This window comes from Pteropus vampyrus, unplaced genomic scaffold (genome assembly GCF_000151845.1).
Source record: "Pteropus vampyrus isolate Shadow unplaced genomic scaffold, Pvam_2.0 Scaffold44, whole genome shotgun sequence".
Lineage (NCBI taxonomy): Eukaryota > Metazoa > Chordata > Mammalia > Chiroptera > Pteropodidae > Pteropus > Pteropus vampyrus.
In genome coordinates this window covers 2,532,169-2,547,672 of record NW_011888825.1, presented here as the reverse complement: position 1 = coordinate 2,547,672, position 15,504 = coordinate 2,532,169, and the positions used below count along the sequence as shown (strand labels likewise).

The 15,504-nt window shown below is 37.1% G+C and overlaps 1 protein-coding gene across 1 annotated transcript in view; it reads left to right on the top strand.

Moving 5' to 3' along the window:
• Positions 1 to 630: 630 nt before the first annotated feature.
• Positions 631 to 15,504, top strand: part of LOC105291360 (myosin-8) — a 26,796-nt gene continuing 11,922 nt past the window's right edge. The window contains exons 1-12 of the mRNA XM_023529946.1: positions 631 to 840; positions 1,486 to 1,629; positions 1,713 to 1,869; positions 4,445 to 4,472; positions 4,575 to 4,683; positions 4,775 to 4,867; positions 4,998 to 5,061; positions 5,734 to 5,832; positions 5,924 to 6,027; positions 6,187 to 6,325; positions 7,503 to 7,621; positions 7,737 to 7,853. Coding sequence (XP_023385714.1) covers positions 631 to 840; positions 1,486 to 1,629; positions 1,713 to 1,869; positions 4,445 to 4,472; positions 4,575 to 4,683; positions 4,775 to 4,867; positions 4,998 to 5,061; positions 5,734 to 5,832; positions 5,924 to 6,027; positions 6,187 to 6,325; positions 7,503 to 7,621; positions 7,737 to 7,853 — 1,383 coding nt within the window. The remainder of the gene's footprint in view (positions 841 to 1,485; positions 1,630 to 1,712; positions 1,870 to 4,444; positions 4,473 to 4,574; positions 4,684 to 4,774; positions 4,868 to 4,997; positions 5,062 to 5,733; positions 5,833 to 5,923; positions 6,028 to 6,186; positions 6,326 to 7,502; positions 7,622 to 7,736; positions 7,854 to 15,504) is intronic.

Genomic DNA, 15,504 nt, shown 5'->3' with positions numbered 1-15,504 from the left:
AGGTTCTTTTAACAACCCACTGAGAGACATAACACCAAATATTAAGATAAAGTAGATGTTAAAAATAATTATTTGGCTTATGAGTTTTAAAAAATGGCCATCTAAAAGGCAAGGATGTTTTTGACAGCTTTGAAAATATCAACCTTCATTTGCACAAGACAAACTTTCTTCCCTAATTCTGTGATTGACCTAGCATATAGCAGATGCAAACATTACACAGAAGGAAAAGTGACCATTAAAGAATGGCAGTTGCTACAAAACAATCCCCCAACAGTTTTAGCTATGGATATTGTTACAGTTTAGAGATTAAACATGCAAAGATTCCATTCTCATTCAATCGTAGGTACCCTATCCCTAAGGATCAAGACATATGCAATCTGGGAAGGGAATTTTCAAAGTTCTAAAAATGAAGACTCAAATGATAATCTCATTCCAAACCAGCTCTGTGTTAGTGTTACTGTGTTAAAACACTGGTACCAACAGCTGGGGAAAATAGTTACAGCCCAGGCACTAGAGGCTCAACATTTCTTTGATTTCAAATCCTAACTCACATGTATGACTGCTGGTTTCTATTTCTCCTGCTCTCTTTTCGTTTCCAAGATAGAATCCTCTGCTAAATAAATCGCAGCCATGAGTGCGAGTTCTGACGCAGAGATGGCTATTTTTGGCGTAGCCGCTCCCTATCTTCGAAAATCGGAAAAGGAGCGGATCGAAGCTCAAAACAAGCCCTTTGATGCTAAAACATCGGTCTTTGTCGTGGAAGCCAAAGAATCCTACGTGAAGAGCACTATACAAAGCAAGGAAGGAGGAAAGATAACTGTAAAGACAGAAAGCGGAGCAGTAAGTAAAAACATGAGGAGAAAATACTCCTCATTTTTTTCTCTCTCCTCACTTTGAGATGAAGCCTTACTTGCTAGGAATCCCTAAGCCTATACAAGCACCCTTCTAGTTCGCTTATGGACATCAGATTTAGAAGGTAAAAGAAATTCTCAGCCATAATCCCTTTTCTTATCTTCCCAAGTACTCACAGGACTTTAACCCACTAGGATTAAAGTCAATTCCTCACTTCCCCGTCTCAACCCCAATACTCGGGAGAAGTAAAAACTAACTTCTCCTATCAGAAGTATTATTCACTAAGTTAAATAATATATTAATATTCCTATTACTTATCCTCAAATGGAATTTCTTGTAATGAATGGCAAGGAAAAAAAAATTAACCTATTAAAATAAGAATGAAAGGACATAACCTGATAAACCTGGGACAGGGGAATGTGGGAGGAAAAACATCTTTGTAAAAAGGTAGTATCCTAGCTCATCATAGGAAACAGATTTTCTTAGCACCAAAGTCTGAAATAAATACATTTTCATGACTTTATTTTAAAGGATAGTGTCTGCAAGTGTCGTTTTATAACCAAAACAATCAGATAAACTATAAACCCTACCTCCAACGATTAATACACACTGGTCTCTTACTTTACTTGACAGACTCTAACTGTCAAGGAAGACCAAGTCTTTCCTATGAACCCTCCAAAATATGACAAAATCGAGGACATGGCCATGATGACTCATCTACACGAGCCTGGAGTGCTGTACAACCTCAAAGAGCGCTATGCAGCCTGGATGATCTACGTGAGCACTCTTCAACCTCTCTGTATTCCATTTGTCTCTGAGTAAAAACAAGGTTCACATGTTGCATTTTCCACTTTTCTCAGACCTATTCAGGCCTCTTCTGTGTCACCGTCAACCCCTACAAGTGGCTGCCGGTGTACAACCCCGAGGTGGTGGCTGCCTACCGAGGCAAAAAGCGCCAGGAGGCTCCGCCCCACATCTTCTCCATCTCTGACAATGCCTATCAGTTCATGCTGACTGGTGAGTGATACATCTATTTACAGAAATGTGGCAATAGAATCTTCAATGAACAAACAGACTTTGTCTGGGCCTTGATTATAATTATACATTGCAGCCACATCGGGCTTCACTGTTTTCAAAGAACTTTCAGAGCTGTAATGTCATATATTCTTGCCAGCAGCCATCTCCATTTTACAGACAAATGAAGTAAAGTTCATTGAGTCCACTGACCTGCTCATGCTAACCCAGCTAGTAATTGGAAGCCTAGTTAAAACAATGAACACAACTCTGTAAACATATCTGTTGCTTTCCCATATTTTTCACTTTCTGATTTGAATAAAAAGCAGTTCAAATTTATTCTTTTTAAATGTTCACATCCACAGCAATCAAGGAAAATAAGTACCAGCTGTAGCTCGAAAGCTTTGTGAATTCCATCTTTATCGTCAAATGACATAACTAATATTGTCAACCTTTGGGGTAGACAAGAGTAAAGAAAGAGCTATGACTTAGCTTCCAAAGATTTTGAAGTATTTTCCTATTAGAATAAAAGAAAATAAAAATCTCTCTTTCTCCGAAAATATTTTTTAAATTATTTCAAAGTCTGTTATTCCTGCCTTATTGAAATATAAACAAAAAGCTTCGATACACGTTATAGGCCAAAATACAGCATTAAAACCTTTTATCTTCACACACCAAATGTATTGCCTTTGGAAATATTCTAAATTCCTGAGTTTCCTGTTAGTCCATGGGATTTTAGAAACTGAGAGGGTTTTGTTCCTTAGTTTTTTGTGTTTGTTTTGTTGCCCTTGTTTTGAAATTGTCCTTTAAAGGAGAAGAGAGAAGAGAAAGGAATAAAATAGGAATCTTCTATTACAAATTGGCCAGCAGTTCTATAAGGATTCCATGCCAGTAAACTGTTCTTTGGTTGTCAACAGAAGCTAACTTCCTTCCATAAATTATCCAAATGCTGGCTCATTTCAGGGGTTTTAATACTCAGCAGCTGCATTTACACTGCTACCACATCTACAAAGGTCCCTACTCCCAAGCTTTGGAACTGCTTCAAATTCAAGATTACTTATGACTCCCCAAACATGATTTTCATATAAAACCATGCAAAACTGTGGTATTGGACCTGGTTGGTGTTATTTTTGCATTGTCAAAAGAGACTAGCACATTGTTTTCTTATCTGTGCTCCCATTAGATGCAATATGATCTTTCATGATTTTTCTTCTATCGGATAAAGAAATCAATTTGAATATGTCCCAAAATCTGTATCAACTTCCCTGAATAGAACTTTAAAGTTCTCTAAAATCTATAACACCTAAATAACATCCAGATTTGTATCAATTTCTCTAAATGTATTTTTACATTTAAGAATTCTCAAAAATCTCTAATCTCTCAGTAAAAAAATTACAGCTTTAACAAATTGGAAAGTTGGTATAAATCCAACACATCAGTCATATAACTAGTAATGATTTTTGCTTTATTATTTAAAAATGTATATAAAATAAAAATAGAAATAAAAATAAACAATGCTTTTTATAAAGCATTTCAGGATCCTTCAGCAGAGGAATTCTCTTAAGTACTGAGTATTTTTATAGTAGCAGTATCCATCATGAACTTGATATGCCCCAAAGTCCTGGATACTATCATTACTCTACGTGGTTCTCTCCAAGAGAATGAATGAATCCATTAGATAAGTGATGGATAACTACCCAGAAGAAATTTGAGAATGTATAAACTCACTTCCCTGGAAATACACACAGGATATCTTTTCCTTGACTGGGTGGGATTTTTCCTTTTTTATGTGGGATAGTAGTTTTTTGTGACCGAAGAATAATTTTGGAATAATTTCTACTAATATCAGCCCTAAAGCTAGTTGAACTGATCTGAGACCATGATTGTTCATAATAAAAGTGAAGTAAATCGGGGGGATGGGGTGGAGGAATGCCTTCAAAAGAAAGTAAATAAACACAAACATTTACAATTACAAATCCCTTCCTTATTTAGTATTACCAGCAGTCAAATTAATGATATCAAGAACTGGGAGGAGTCCAGGTAGGAGAAAAATATATAAATTGGAAGTCAAAAGACCTGAATATCTTTGACCTTAACGAGCTATGTAATTATTAGAAAAGTCACTTATTCCTCTCTGGGTCTCAGCTTCTTTATCTATCAAAACTTCAAAATTTTATGATTCTTTTACAGATGAAATTATATGATGCCTAGGATTTTCTCTAAAATAATCTTATGAGATTTAAACGTGTATAAATTGACAAAATTATAACTATTGAAGCTGTATGATAAGTACATGGGGGTTCTTTATACTTTTTTCTCTTCTTTTATATATGTTTGAAATTTCCCATAAAAAAGTTTTCAATTTAATAAAATACAAAAAGAAATATATGATTCTTTGCCTCCCATTTTCACAAATTTTACCCCAAAAGGCAAAACATAAAACCAAAATCATAGGCGACATCTTCAAAATGTTAAAAAGGACAAGCTGTGTTTGATCATAATTGATTCAAAAGTCTTCATGTTGACTGTCGGTGTGTGTGGTTTTTTTAAACTGACAGTCTTGATTTCTTTTTCACAGATCGCGAGAACCAGTCCATCCTGATCACGTACGTGATTTCTTTTACTTCTTCTCTGCTTTGTGATGATTGTCTTAGATGTTGACAGTGTAAGCTATTGTTCTGATCTCTTCTCCGGTTTCTGTTTGACAGGGGAGAATCTGGTGCAGGGAAGACTGTGAACACCAAGCGTGTCATCCAGTACTTTGCAACGATTGCAGTCACTGGAGAGAAGAAGAAGGAAGAAACTGGCAAAATGCAGGTGAGAGTGAAAGCCGCAGTCAGAATAAAGACTATCAGGGCTCTCAAGAAGTCTACAGCCCCAGATGTGAGGACCGCTCTTGCCTTTGCAGGGGACTCTGGAAGATCAGATCATCAGTGCTAACCCCCTGCTGGAGGCTTTTGGCAACGCCAAGACCGTGAGGAATGACAACTCCTCTCGCTTTGTAAGTCTCTTGGTCACAGAGAGCTCTTCTCTGCCCTTAAGTGCCAGAGCAGCCACGTTTGAGTTATCATTTCAATTGCATCACTGTGTGCTTCAACTCTTTCATAATAAATAATCTTTCTCTTTCCAAGGGTAAATTCATTAGAATCCACTTCGGTACTACAGGGAAGCTGGCTTCTGCAGATATTGAAACATGTGAGTAAAAGAATCATTGAAAATCAAAACAGAGAGACAAGTGATTTTATTTGCAGGGATATTTTGCAATAGTTGATATGCATTGAATCTGCTGCCAGTGTTGCCTATGAGCCAATGCCAGACTTATCCATACTCTACTGTGTACTCCATTTACCTCAATCTTAGTCTGATCGTTCTGTAGCACATTCTGGAATTCCTCCCTTAGAAGCAATTGAGAAATTTTTTTCCAGGACAAACACTAGGGCTATTTATGGGTTCTTACAAGTTACTTACAGGTTTACAGTACATCTCTGTGATTTGTTCTTGGTCTGAGATTTGGTAGGTGTTTCCAAGGAAGCAAGAAGCCCTTGACCACAATCTGAGGTGATATGAGGAAGGAAAGGATGTTAAGGATCAATTATAATACAGAGGCCACAGGTCTCCCATAGGAAAAGTTTATTTTTCCTAGAGCAGGTATGCTTCAGTCTTTGCTCTTAGATGGTGAGGACCTTTAGCATTTGCCATGTGTATTTGAATTCATATATGTAGTACCAAGAGGATCAACCACCAAATTAAAATCTCAGTGGAGCCTGTGTAATCCCCCTGATTGTAGCAAAAACACTGAGGTTCATTTAATATCTCATCACCACTGATTTTTTTCCTAATTCAATATCTATTTCTCTTTCTGTCTAGATCTTTTAGAAAAGTCTAGAGTTACTTTCCAGCTAAAGGCAGAAAGAAGTTACCATATTTTTTATCAGATTACTTCCAATAAGAAACCAGATCTTATTGGTAAGAAAGATCTTAAATTCATAGATGAAAGTTAATATTTTTATGAACAACTTCTAATGTAAAACATATCCCCTGAATTCTATGTATCCAGAAATGCTCCTGATAACCACCAACCCATACGACTATGCCTTCATCAGTCAAGGGGAGATCACAGTCCCCAGCATTGATGACCAAGAAGAGCTGATGGCCACTGATGTAAGTCTCTCTCTCTCATACACACAAAATTTTTTTTTAATCCCATTATGTATGGGAATGACAGTAGCAACCTACTGTAGGTGTGGTTACTTTGGGATGTCCTCCTAAATAAGTTAACCTCTTCTGTCCTAACTTTTGTCCTGTCACTTCTCCTGGCAGAGTGCCATTGACATCCTGGGCTTTACTCCTGAAGAGAAAGTATCCATCTATAAGCTCACAGGAGCAGTAATGCATTATGGGAACATGAAATTTAAGCAAAAGCAGCGTGAGGAGCAAGCCGAGCCAGACGGCACTGAAGGTACTGAATGAAGCTCCATTTGGGTTTGATTTAGAAAATATGGGAAGAAAAAAGCCTATTCTAAATTCACATCTCCTTTGTAGTTAGACTTCTGAAAGACATATACACACTTATACACATTGCATGTTTTCCTCACCCCTTTTCTTCATATCTCTATATATCCATCATTTCTATCCAGCCCAAATAAGTTAAAATGAGCCCTAATAGCCATGTATAAGGAGATATTTAAAAAAGCACAACCTGAGGCCAGATCATTAGAGAGAGAATGAGATGGAATAGTGCTCTTGCTTTATCTTGGCAATTGTGGATAGGCATATAGGATAACTTGGCCTAGTGGTCTAGTTCAGCACTCCCAAGGTAAGCCTAGTGGCTGGTAATACAGGATCTGCCCAAACATAGCTGGGGTTGAAGGATGTCCCTAGACATCTGTGTACATGTTTGTGTTGTCTGTATATAAACCTGTTGAAAGTCTAGGCAGCAAATAAGATGAAAAAGGAGCTGAAAAAGAAAATCCACATACTCTATGTATGGGAAGAACATGGAATATAGAGGACCTACCACGCTAGCTAAAGTTACCCATTCCTTGAAGCCCTTTCTGACCTCCCAGCTTGACATTCTTTCTCCTTCCCCTAAATTTTTCAGCAGTTACTTGTTCTGACATGTGGTATTTGTATTATAGTCATTGATAGAATTTTGAAAGGAACTCTGTAGTGAAATTTAATTCCCACATTTTTGGATAAAGAAACTGATCCAATGAGGTAAAATTGGGAGGAGCCAAACTGAGATAAGGATCCAAATATTCTGACTTTTAACTATTCCTAACAGTGAATATTAAGATGTTTTTATCTTATCCTTCCAATTATACCTAATATGTCTTAAGAGCAGGGACTATGGCTTGTGCCTCACTTATAGAGTATTTCCATAAACACTGAACATGTTTATTGTTAAAGAATTTCTCTAAGGCTGCCTGCAATAAATCACCAAAGGCCAGTGTAACTGATTGGCCATTTATTAGCAAGTACATCCTCGAAGGTACAGAGACTTTCATCTGATATTCTATAGAATTATTTAAAGTTTTATTTAAATAATAAAGAAAATTGATGGGAGGAAAATGGAAAGATTATGTTAAAAAAGATATCCACCATTAAACAACGTTTCTTGAATTGTATCTCTGCAGTTGCTGACAAAGCAGCCTACCTCCAGAATCTGAACTCTGCTGACCTGCTCAAAGCACTCTGCTACCCCAGGGTCAAGGTCGGCAACGAGTATGTCACCAAAGGCCAGACTGTGCAGCAGGTAAGTTCAAGGCCTCAATGAATTACACACATCCCAGGCCTTTAATAATGTCAACAAACATTACTCCTTTAATAATGCCTCTAATAACACCAAAAACATTACTTTGCCCATGAAGGTATACAATGCAGTGGGTGCCCTGGGCAAAGCTGTCTACGAGAAGATGTTCCTGTGGATGGTCGCCCGCATCAACCAGCAGCTGGACACCAAGCAGCCCAGACAGTACTTCATCGGGGTCTTGGACATCGCTGGTTTTGAGATCTTTGATGTGAGTTATCTTCATATTAATAAAAAGTGGGAGGGAGGTAGTTTAGACTTTGATATACTAAGGGACTATCATTATTCATTTACATTTGTAGTCCACATTGTCTTCTCCAACACTGCACCTAGAGTTACCTCCAAAGTATCTGGAAGGTAACAGAATGTAATAATAATAACAGCCAAGATTTATTGAGAAGGCAGCATATTTCTGGCACTATACTAAGCACTTCAAAATGTTACCTCATTTAATCTTTAAATCAGCTTACAAAGGAGTAATCAATATTACTGCTAATTACACATGTGGAGAAACTGAGATCAGCAAAATCAAAACACTTGCCAAAGATCCTACGGCCATATAAGGCGAAGCCAAAACGGGAACCCAGATATGTAGCATTTGATCTATACACAAAGCATCTCCCATGGAGGAGAATGGGCCTAAAGGTAGAAGCATATGGACAGTTCATAATCTTTTCTTTTCCAGGTTCATGTGACACATACCACTTCCCCTCTGGGGCATTTATAGTATCATCATATATAAAATGAGGATGTAAACTGTTACAAAGACTCTTTCAGATCCTCAATTGCTAAACCACATCAGGTCCCTGCTTCCACAGACCTGACAAAGAGGATTTGCCAAATTTTTGATATGAACAGAAAAGAAACTGGATAAGCTTTCCTTAATAATGTGACAGCCAAAAGTGAAAATGTCTGATCTTCTATAGAAGTGGTAAAAAGAAGTGAAGTTTTTCAATAAATTACTTTCACCCTTAAATCTGAACCATAACTCATAGGATCATGATTGTACTTTTAACATATATTATTGTCCATGCAATCTTAGAGTTGGTAAGAGGTTGATTCTACCAGAACTCTTGCTGTGTGATTGACATCTATGCCTTTAATGTCCAGAATTCATGAAAAGGGTTCATGTCAAAAATAATCATTTTTTCCCCTAGGATTTTTGAAGGGACAATTAGTTTAAATTTTATTTCATTACTATCTTCCACATTTTTTCAATAAAATGTTTTTTTCGGTAGTGAATTTTAGTGCTATAAAAACCTATTTAATGTTGAAAATTTCGTTTTGTGCAGTTTAACAGCCTGGAGCAGCTGTGCATCAACTTCACCAATGAGAAACTGCAACAGTTTTTCAACCACCACATGTTTGTGCTGGAGCAGGAGGAGTACAAGAAGGAAGGCATTGAGTGGACATTCATTGACTTTGGCATGGACCTGGCTGCCTGCATTGAGCTTATTGAGAAGGTCTGTTTGACATCTAACAAAAGGTTGAACTTTTTCAAGTGTCTTAAGCAAGTCGAGAAAGTGTTACTTCAATCTTAATTACATTGATTTCAGAAAAAAATTAGAAAGTTACTGTTTAAAAATAACTTTTTCTTTACCAAAGGATCAGAATGTTTAGTTTCATTTTGTTCTAATCAGGTTTGTTCTAACACTGACTCAAATCCAATTTTAAAGCACCAGTGAAGCCTCTATTGGGATGATCTGCTTCACTAAAAGAACTACCTCATTAGTTCTAAATCTGTCTCCGTTATGAACCAAGATGTTGGCAATAGAAATTAGTCTTCTTTCTAAATAAAAACTAATGCATAGGTAACACATCCAGGGCTTATATGAAAGGTTATCTGTTTCGAAGTCAAGAAGTCAAATTGTTTATACTTCTTTATAATCTATCTTTAAGGAGATAAAATGTCTTAAATAAGACATGGGTTATTTATACTGTTTATTGTATATAAAGTAAACATTCTATATCAGTTAACTCCTTTTCATAGCAAAATAATACTTTGACAACAGATTAATTCACTCAATAGGAAAAAATGTGTGATAAATATAGACCCTTTTAATGGGTCACCCTCACATGCTATGCTGATATTTGGAGTTTATATCCAGCTATTCTTTTAATGAAAATGATCCTGTGGATTGAACTGGAGAAAAGATGATGGAAAAGTCATTCTAACAAAAGGACTTCTTTGAGCTGTGACCGTTATACTTTATAAATATATTTAATTGGGGAAAGATCATAATTTGATCAAATGACAGTCACTATGTCTATATCTTTTGAGAGAAGATAGGTTGACATCAATGTCTAATTTTCTGAATTCAGCCATTGGGCATCTTTTCCATTCTGGAAGAGGAGTGCATGTTTCCCAAGGCCACAGACACCTCCTTCAAGAACAAGCTGTATGACCAGCACTTGGGCAAGTCTGCCAACTTCCAGAAGCCCAAGGTTGTCAAAGGCAAGGCTGAGGCCCACTTCTCACTGGTGCACTACGCAGGCACTGTGGACTACAACATTGCCGGCTGGCTTGACAAGAACAAGGACCCCCTGAATGAGACTGTGGTTGGGCTGTACCAGAAGTCTTCAATGAAGACTCTGGCCAGTCTCTTTTCCACATATGCTAGTGCTGAAGCAGGTACTTTCTGTACTCTTAATCTAATTGAAACCTATTACCACAGAATGATCACATACCATTCCAGCCTCTGGGGTCCTACTTTAACTGTTGGGTTTTCTTTTTACCTCAGACAGTGGTGCAAAGAAAGGTGCTAAGAAGAAGGGCTCTTCTTTCCAGACTGTGTCAGCTCTTTTCAGGGTAAAGTACAAATTTAATTCGAAAAACCTATTCAGTTTCCATGAGTTCTCATAATTATAGTATTCAGAATAAATTAGAAGGGAATGGAATGTTAATAGGAATCACTTTAAATATTCACTCTTATCAGGGTACAGCCAAAGCAATGCTTGTCCTATAGAGTCAGACACTTTATCCGTTATTCCTTATTATGATCATTTAATGTATCCAGGAATCCCAAAATGTCCTTAGAAGCTTTCTTATTATATAATAAGACTTATTTTTAAGGAAATATAGTTGAACTTCAAAGCTATCCCTGTGGAAGGCCATATCTTTATTCTGCTAATGTCGCCCTTTGAGAATGTTCCTGAATTCCTCTTTGAGAATGCCCCTGAGATACACTCTTTAGGATATCCTTCCACCAAAACACATCTTTGTCTTCTGAGGTGGATTTAACTTTTTGTAACAGGTGAAAAACACCTAAATCCAACCCTAATGATTCAGATGGATGATTGCTAGAAAATGTCTCTTGAAATTAAAAGAATAATAATAATTTGACTGCAAATAATGAGATTTTTTTTTAATGGCTTAAAAACTGGCTGTTCTAATGGGGGATGTACAAAATGTCTGGTTTAATTGGCTACTTTGTCAATATTTGTATGGCTATGTCTTATTCCTTTTAAAACCAAAATGCAGATATAACTTATGACTTAAACAGAAAAACTTTCCTGTTCTTTTCCTTCTCACTGGCAATCTGCATTATCATCGAAACAGCCAACTCTTGTTTCATCAACATCCTTGTACATGTTTTCAAGATTTAAAATGCATTAACTTATTTTGTTTATTTCATAATGGTTATCTAAGATGTGGGGGCGTGGGGGAAGCAACTCTGCCTTCTAAAGAGTACACCTAAGAAATGGTGAGAAATATTTACATATGAATTTTCTGTGGTTGAGCAAAACATTGTCATCTGTCATAACCAATTACTCTATTTCTGGAATAACTCCTCCGTATATGCTTCAGACTGTTGATCATTCTCAGTTACCCTAGATTCACCCACACGAGGTTACATTTATCTTATGATTTTAGACTCTTAAAAATAATAATAAACAATACAAAAGAAGAGGTTAGAAGTTCCAGGGAATAATAAACTCAAGGAAGGAATAGCAAAAGTTGGAACAATTGCTATCCTAGGTTACTGTGAAAATTATTATCACTAAGAGAGATGAAAGAGACCTTAGAGGTAATCATAATTATTTTCAGATGAGGCACAGAGAACCAAAAGAAATTTTATAGTCCAGCAAATCATTAGTGGCAGAGCAAGGCCATAGTCTTTTGAACATAGTCTTGAGAATACTTCTGCGCATCAAGGCTACTGAATTTTCAGTTTGTTTGTAGGATAGATCCTAAGTGCTATAAAGTAATACCTTGGAGGGCTGTATTTCTTTCCAATATTTTGGCCTTTTGTTTATTTGAGAGGCTAGAACTCTTAAGACCTTAAAAGTACAAAGCAGTTGAAGCCTCACAGACTTACACCTAATAGTTAAGAGCATACATAGGTTCTTTCTACATAATTACAGTAAAGAAAGCTGAAATAGAATTGCCTCATCAAGTCTCTTTTATCTGGTTTTCTAGGAAAATTTAAATAAACTGATGACCAATCTGAGGAGCACACACCCTCACTTTGTACGGTGTATCATTCCCAATGAAACCAAAACTCCTGGTAAGATGTAAGAGCATGAAATAATAACAGGCACAAATTTAAAAACTCAGTGCCCAATAGTAAGTATTCTAATATATTTTTAGGGGCCATGGAGCACGAACTTGTCCTGCACCAGCTGAGGTGTAATGGTGTGCTGGAAGGCATCCGCATCTGCAGGAAGGGATTCCCAAGCAGAATCTTATATGGGGATTTTAAACAGAGGCCAGTCTCTCTTTGTTGTCTTTCACTGAATGCCATGAATGTTTAATCATCTTAATTGTTGTCCCCCTATTCATACTATGTCATGTATCCTGCATAGTGAATATTACATACTTAAAAGCCAAATAATATAGTGTTGTGGTAGTAGGACAGAATAACAGGGTAAAAGAGGTGACAATTCTTAAAAATAAGAAGGAGGGATGCATTAGATAATGAGGAAATCACATCGCTTTACTACATGAACTTAAAAAATTGTTGGATTTTCTTAATTTTACTTTTTCTCTAAGATTTTTATTGACGTTTCTTTTTGGTGTCCTCTGTTTTTCATAAATGATCATGCCTTCCTAACCTTTTTTTCTTTGACTGAACAGATACAAAGTTTTAAATGCAAGTGCTATTCCAGAGGGACAGTTCATCGACAGCAAGAAGGCTTCTGAGAAACTCCTGGCCTCTATTGATATTGATCATACCCAATATAAATTCGGACATACAAAGGTAAAACTGTTATTTGTTTACACCTGATCCAAGTACCTTCTGCCATCTGTGTCTCCTGTGGTATGGGATGATTTGTGACTCTCTCTTTCTCCAGGTTTTCTTTAAAGCTGGCCTTCTGGGTCTTCTGGAAGAAATGAGAGATGACAAATTGGCCCAGATAATAACAAGAACTCAAGCTGTCTGTAGGGGATTCCTAATGAGGGTAGAATATCAGAAGATGTTGCAAAGGAGGTAACAGCCTTACAGAATATCAAGATTGTAAGGTCCCTTAGGAACTATCAATCAGCCTTCCTCATTCATTAATGTTTTCATTTTGTGGCTAATATGTGCTTTTCATCCAGCTCAGAACTCATTCCTACAACACATTGCTTTTGCTTTCCCCCTTACACTTGGATTCCCTCCAAAACTACTCTCCTCCCTCCAGTTTCTCCCTTCCCATCCATCTCACATACAGCTGCAGGAATAATGTGCAGTAAGCACTATTTTCATCATGCCATATCTCAGTTTGTGGTTCCCCATGGTCTCCCATGTCAAATCCAAGTTACTTTGGATGTCAAGCATGGCTGTCAAAGCCCTCTCTATTCCCTACCTCATCTATCATTTCCATCTACACAGCCTTTTCCAGCCTGACTAAGCAATTTGCTTATCTCCTATTTTCAAGTTTGTACAAGCCCTCTCCCCTCATCCTAATTTACCTATTTACATATTCAAAACTTCCATTCCTCCTTTCTCTGATTAACCTCGTCCAGCTCTGTCTACACAGCATTACTGCATTCCCTGTCCTTACACATTTTACATTCATTTTGTTCATTAAGTACTTACTTAGATCTGCATTCCCAAGTCTTTTACATGTGTCTACATTATGATTTGTGTCATGGTATCTGCCTTCTCAGAGTTATGGTTCTTAGATATTGGACCAATAAAAATAAAATTTCCATTTTAGCAAGCTTGAAGTGGCATACATGTTGCTACGAGGTAGTCGAACCTCGACAATCTGTTGCTACAGTTTGCAGAAGGGTTATCTTTTATTACTATTTTACAATTTTGTTTAAATAAAACAAATATGGGGGCTCAGTCCATGCTAAATGCCCAGAAGATATTAAAAATCTAATTTAGCAGGTAAGAATGAGGCATCTGAAAGAATTTGAGAAAAGCCAGTATATTATCTGAAGAAGCTAACAAGAAATTTTTAGAATGCATAATTCAGTGGTGAGTAAAATGAGAGGAGAGGCTTCAAGGAAGACATGATAAATCACAAGTTCAATTTATGTGGAGCAAGTCAGAAAGCAACCCCATTTCACAGTTCACATCCACATGCTGACAGCCGAGCCAATGAGTTCTGAGCTGGATTCCCTCCAAAACTACTCTCCTCCCTCCATTCCCAAATCACTAATGGTGTAATATCTCAAATGATCTTAAAATGGCACATGATGCTCATACATGTAAAGTGTTTCCCCTTCTAAAGTCAGCTTCTTTGCTAATTTGATGGGAACTTAAGAACCAGGAATTGTCCGATAGGAGCAGCACACATTAGCAAAGTGGTTATAATGAGGACTACTGTGAATGGGAGTGTGTGTACACAAAACCTGTATATGACACATACAGAATTTCACATATCATTTATACGTGGGAGGTCGTTAAGAGGGGATTTTGTATGTAAAAAAAGTGACAATAACATTATCTCTAATAGATCAATTGACACTGATATTTTTACATCATTTCAGAGAAGCCCTTTTCTGCATCCAGTATAATGTCCGTGCATTCATGAATGTGAAGCACTGGCCCTGGATGAAACTCTTCTTCAAGATCAAACCCCTCCTCAAGAGTGCAGAGACAGAGAAGGAGATGGCCACCATGAAAGAAGAGTTTCAGAAAATCAAAGATGAACTTGCCAAGTCGGAGGCAAAAAGGAAGGAATTGGAGGAAAAAATGGTCACTCTCTTGAAAGAGAAAAATGACCTGCAACTCCAGGTTCAATCTGTGAGTACTCTGTATTCTGAATGTACTATAATCCTGAAGATATTCTGGAATTTACACATACTTTGGATTTATAAATGGCCTTTTCTTGAAAAAGAAAATCTCAAGATTTTGTTTTGTTTTGTGTTTAGGATTTCACTTAACTTTCAATATTCCTATGAGGAAGGCACAATTACTTTCTAATTACAAAATGGAAAAGGAGAGATTGAAGAATGTATTTAACAATATCACAAATTTAACATGAAGGAAGCAGTTTTAAGGCAAGCTCCCAAATCTCACTTAATCCATGTGCTTTGCCTGCTTCATCTCAGTCTTAAAATATAGTCCTATTTTCTGAATGCAAGTGTATGAGCTTGTATTCTAATTCAAGAAAGACAGTTATTTTTGGTTCTCTTTCTCCTTTCCCCAGGACCAAGATTTAGCTCAATACATTTATTTGCGGTACTTGAACTACCAGGGCATAAGGTAGAGCTAGGTGCCCTCTGTAGTTCTTCCTTTGACACAGATCCAGAGTGCTTAATGCCTGTGTTTATTGGTTCAGGAAGGAGTTTTAATCAGAGTGGGGGTGGAGGTAGGTTTGGCACCTGCACTCTGGCCAAACACAACTTCCCATTTCCTTGGTCCAACAACCCCAAAAATGTCATCAAGAAA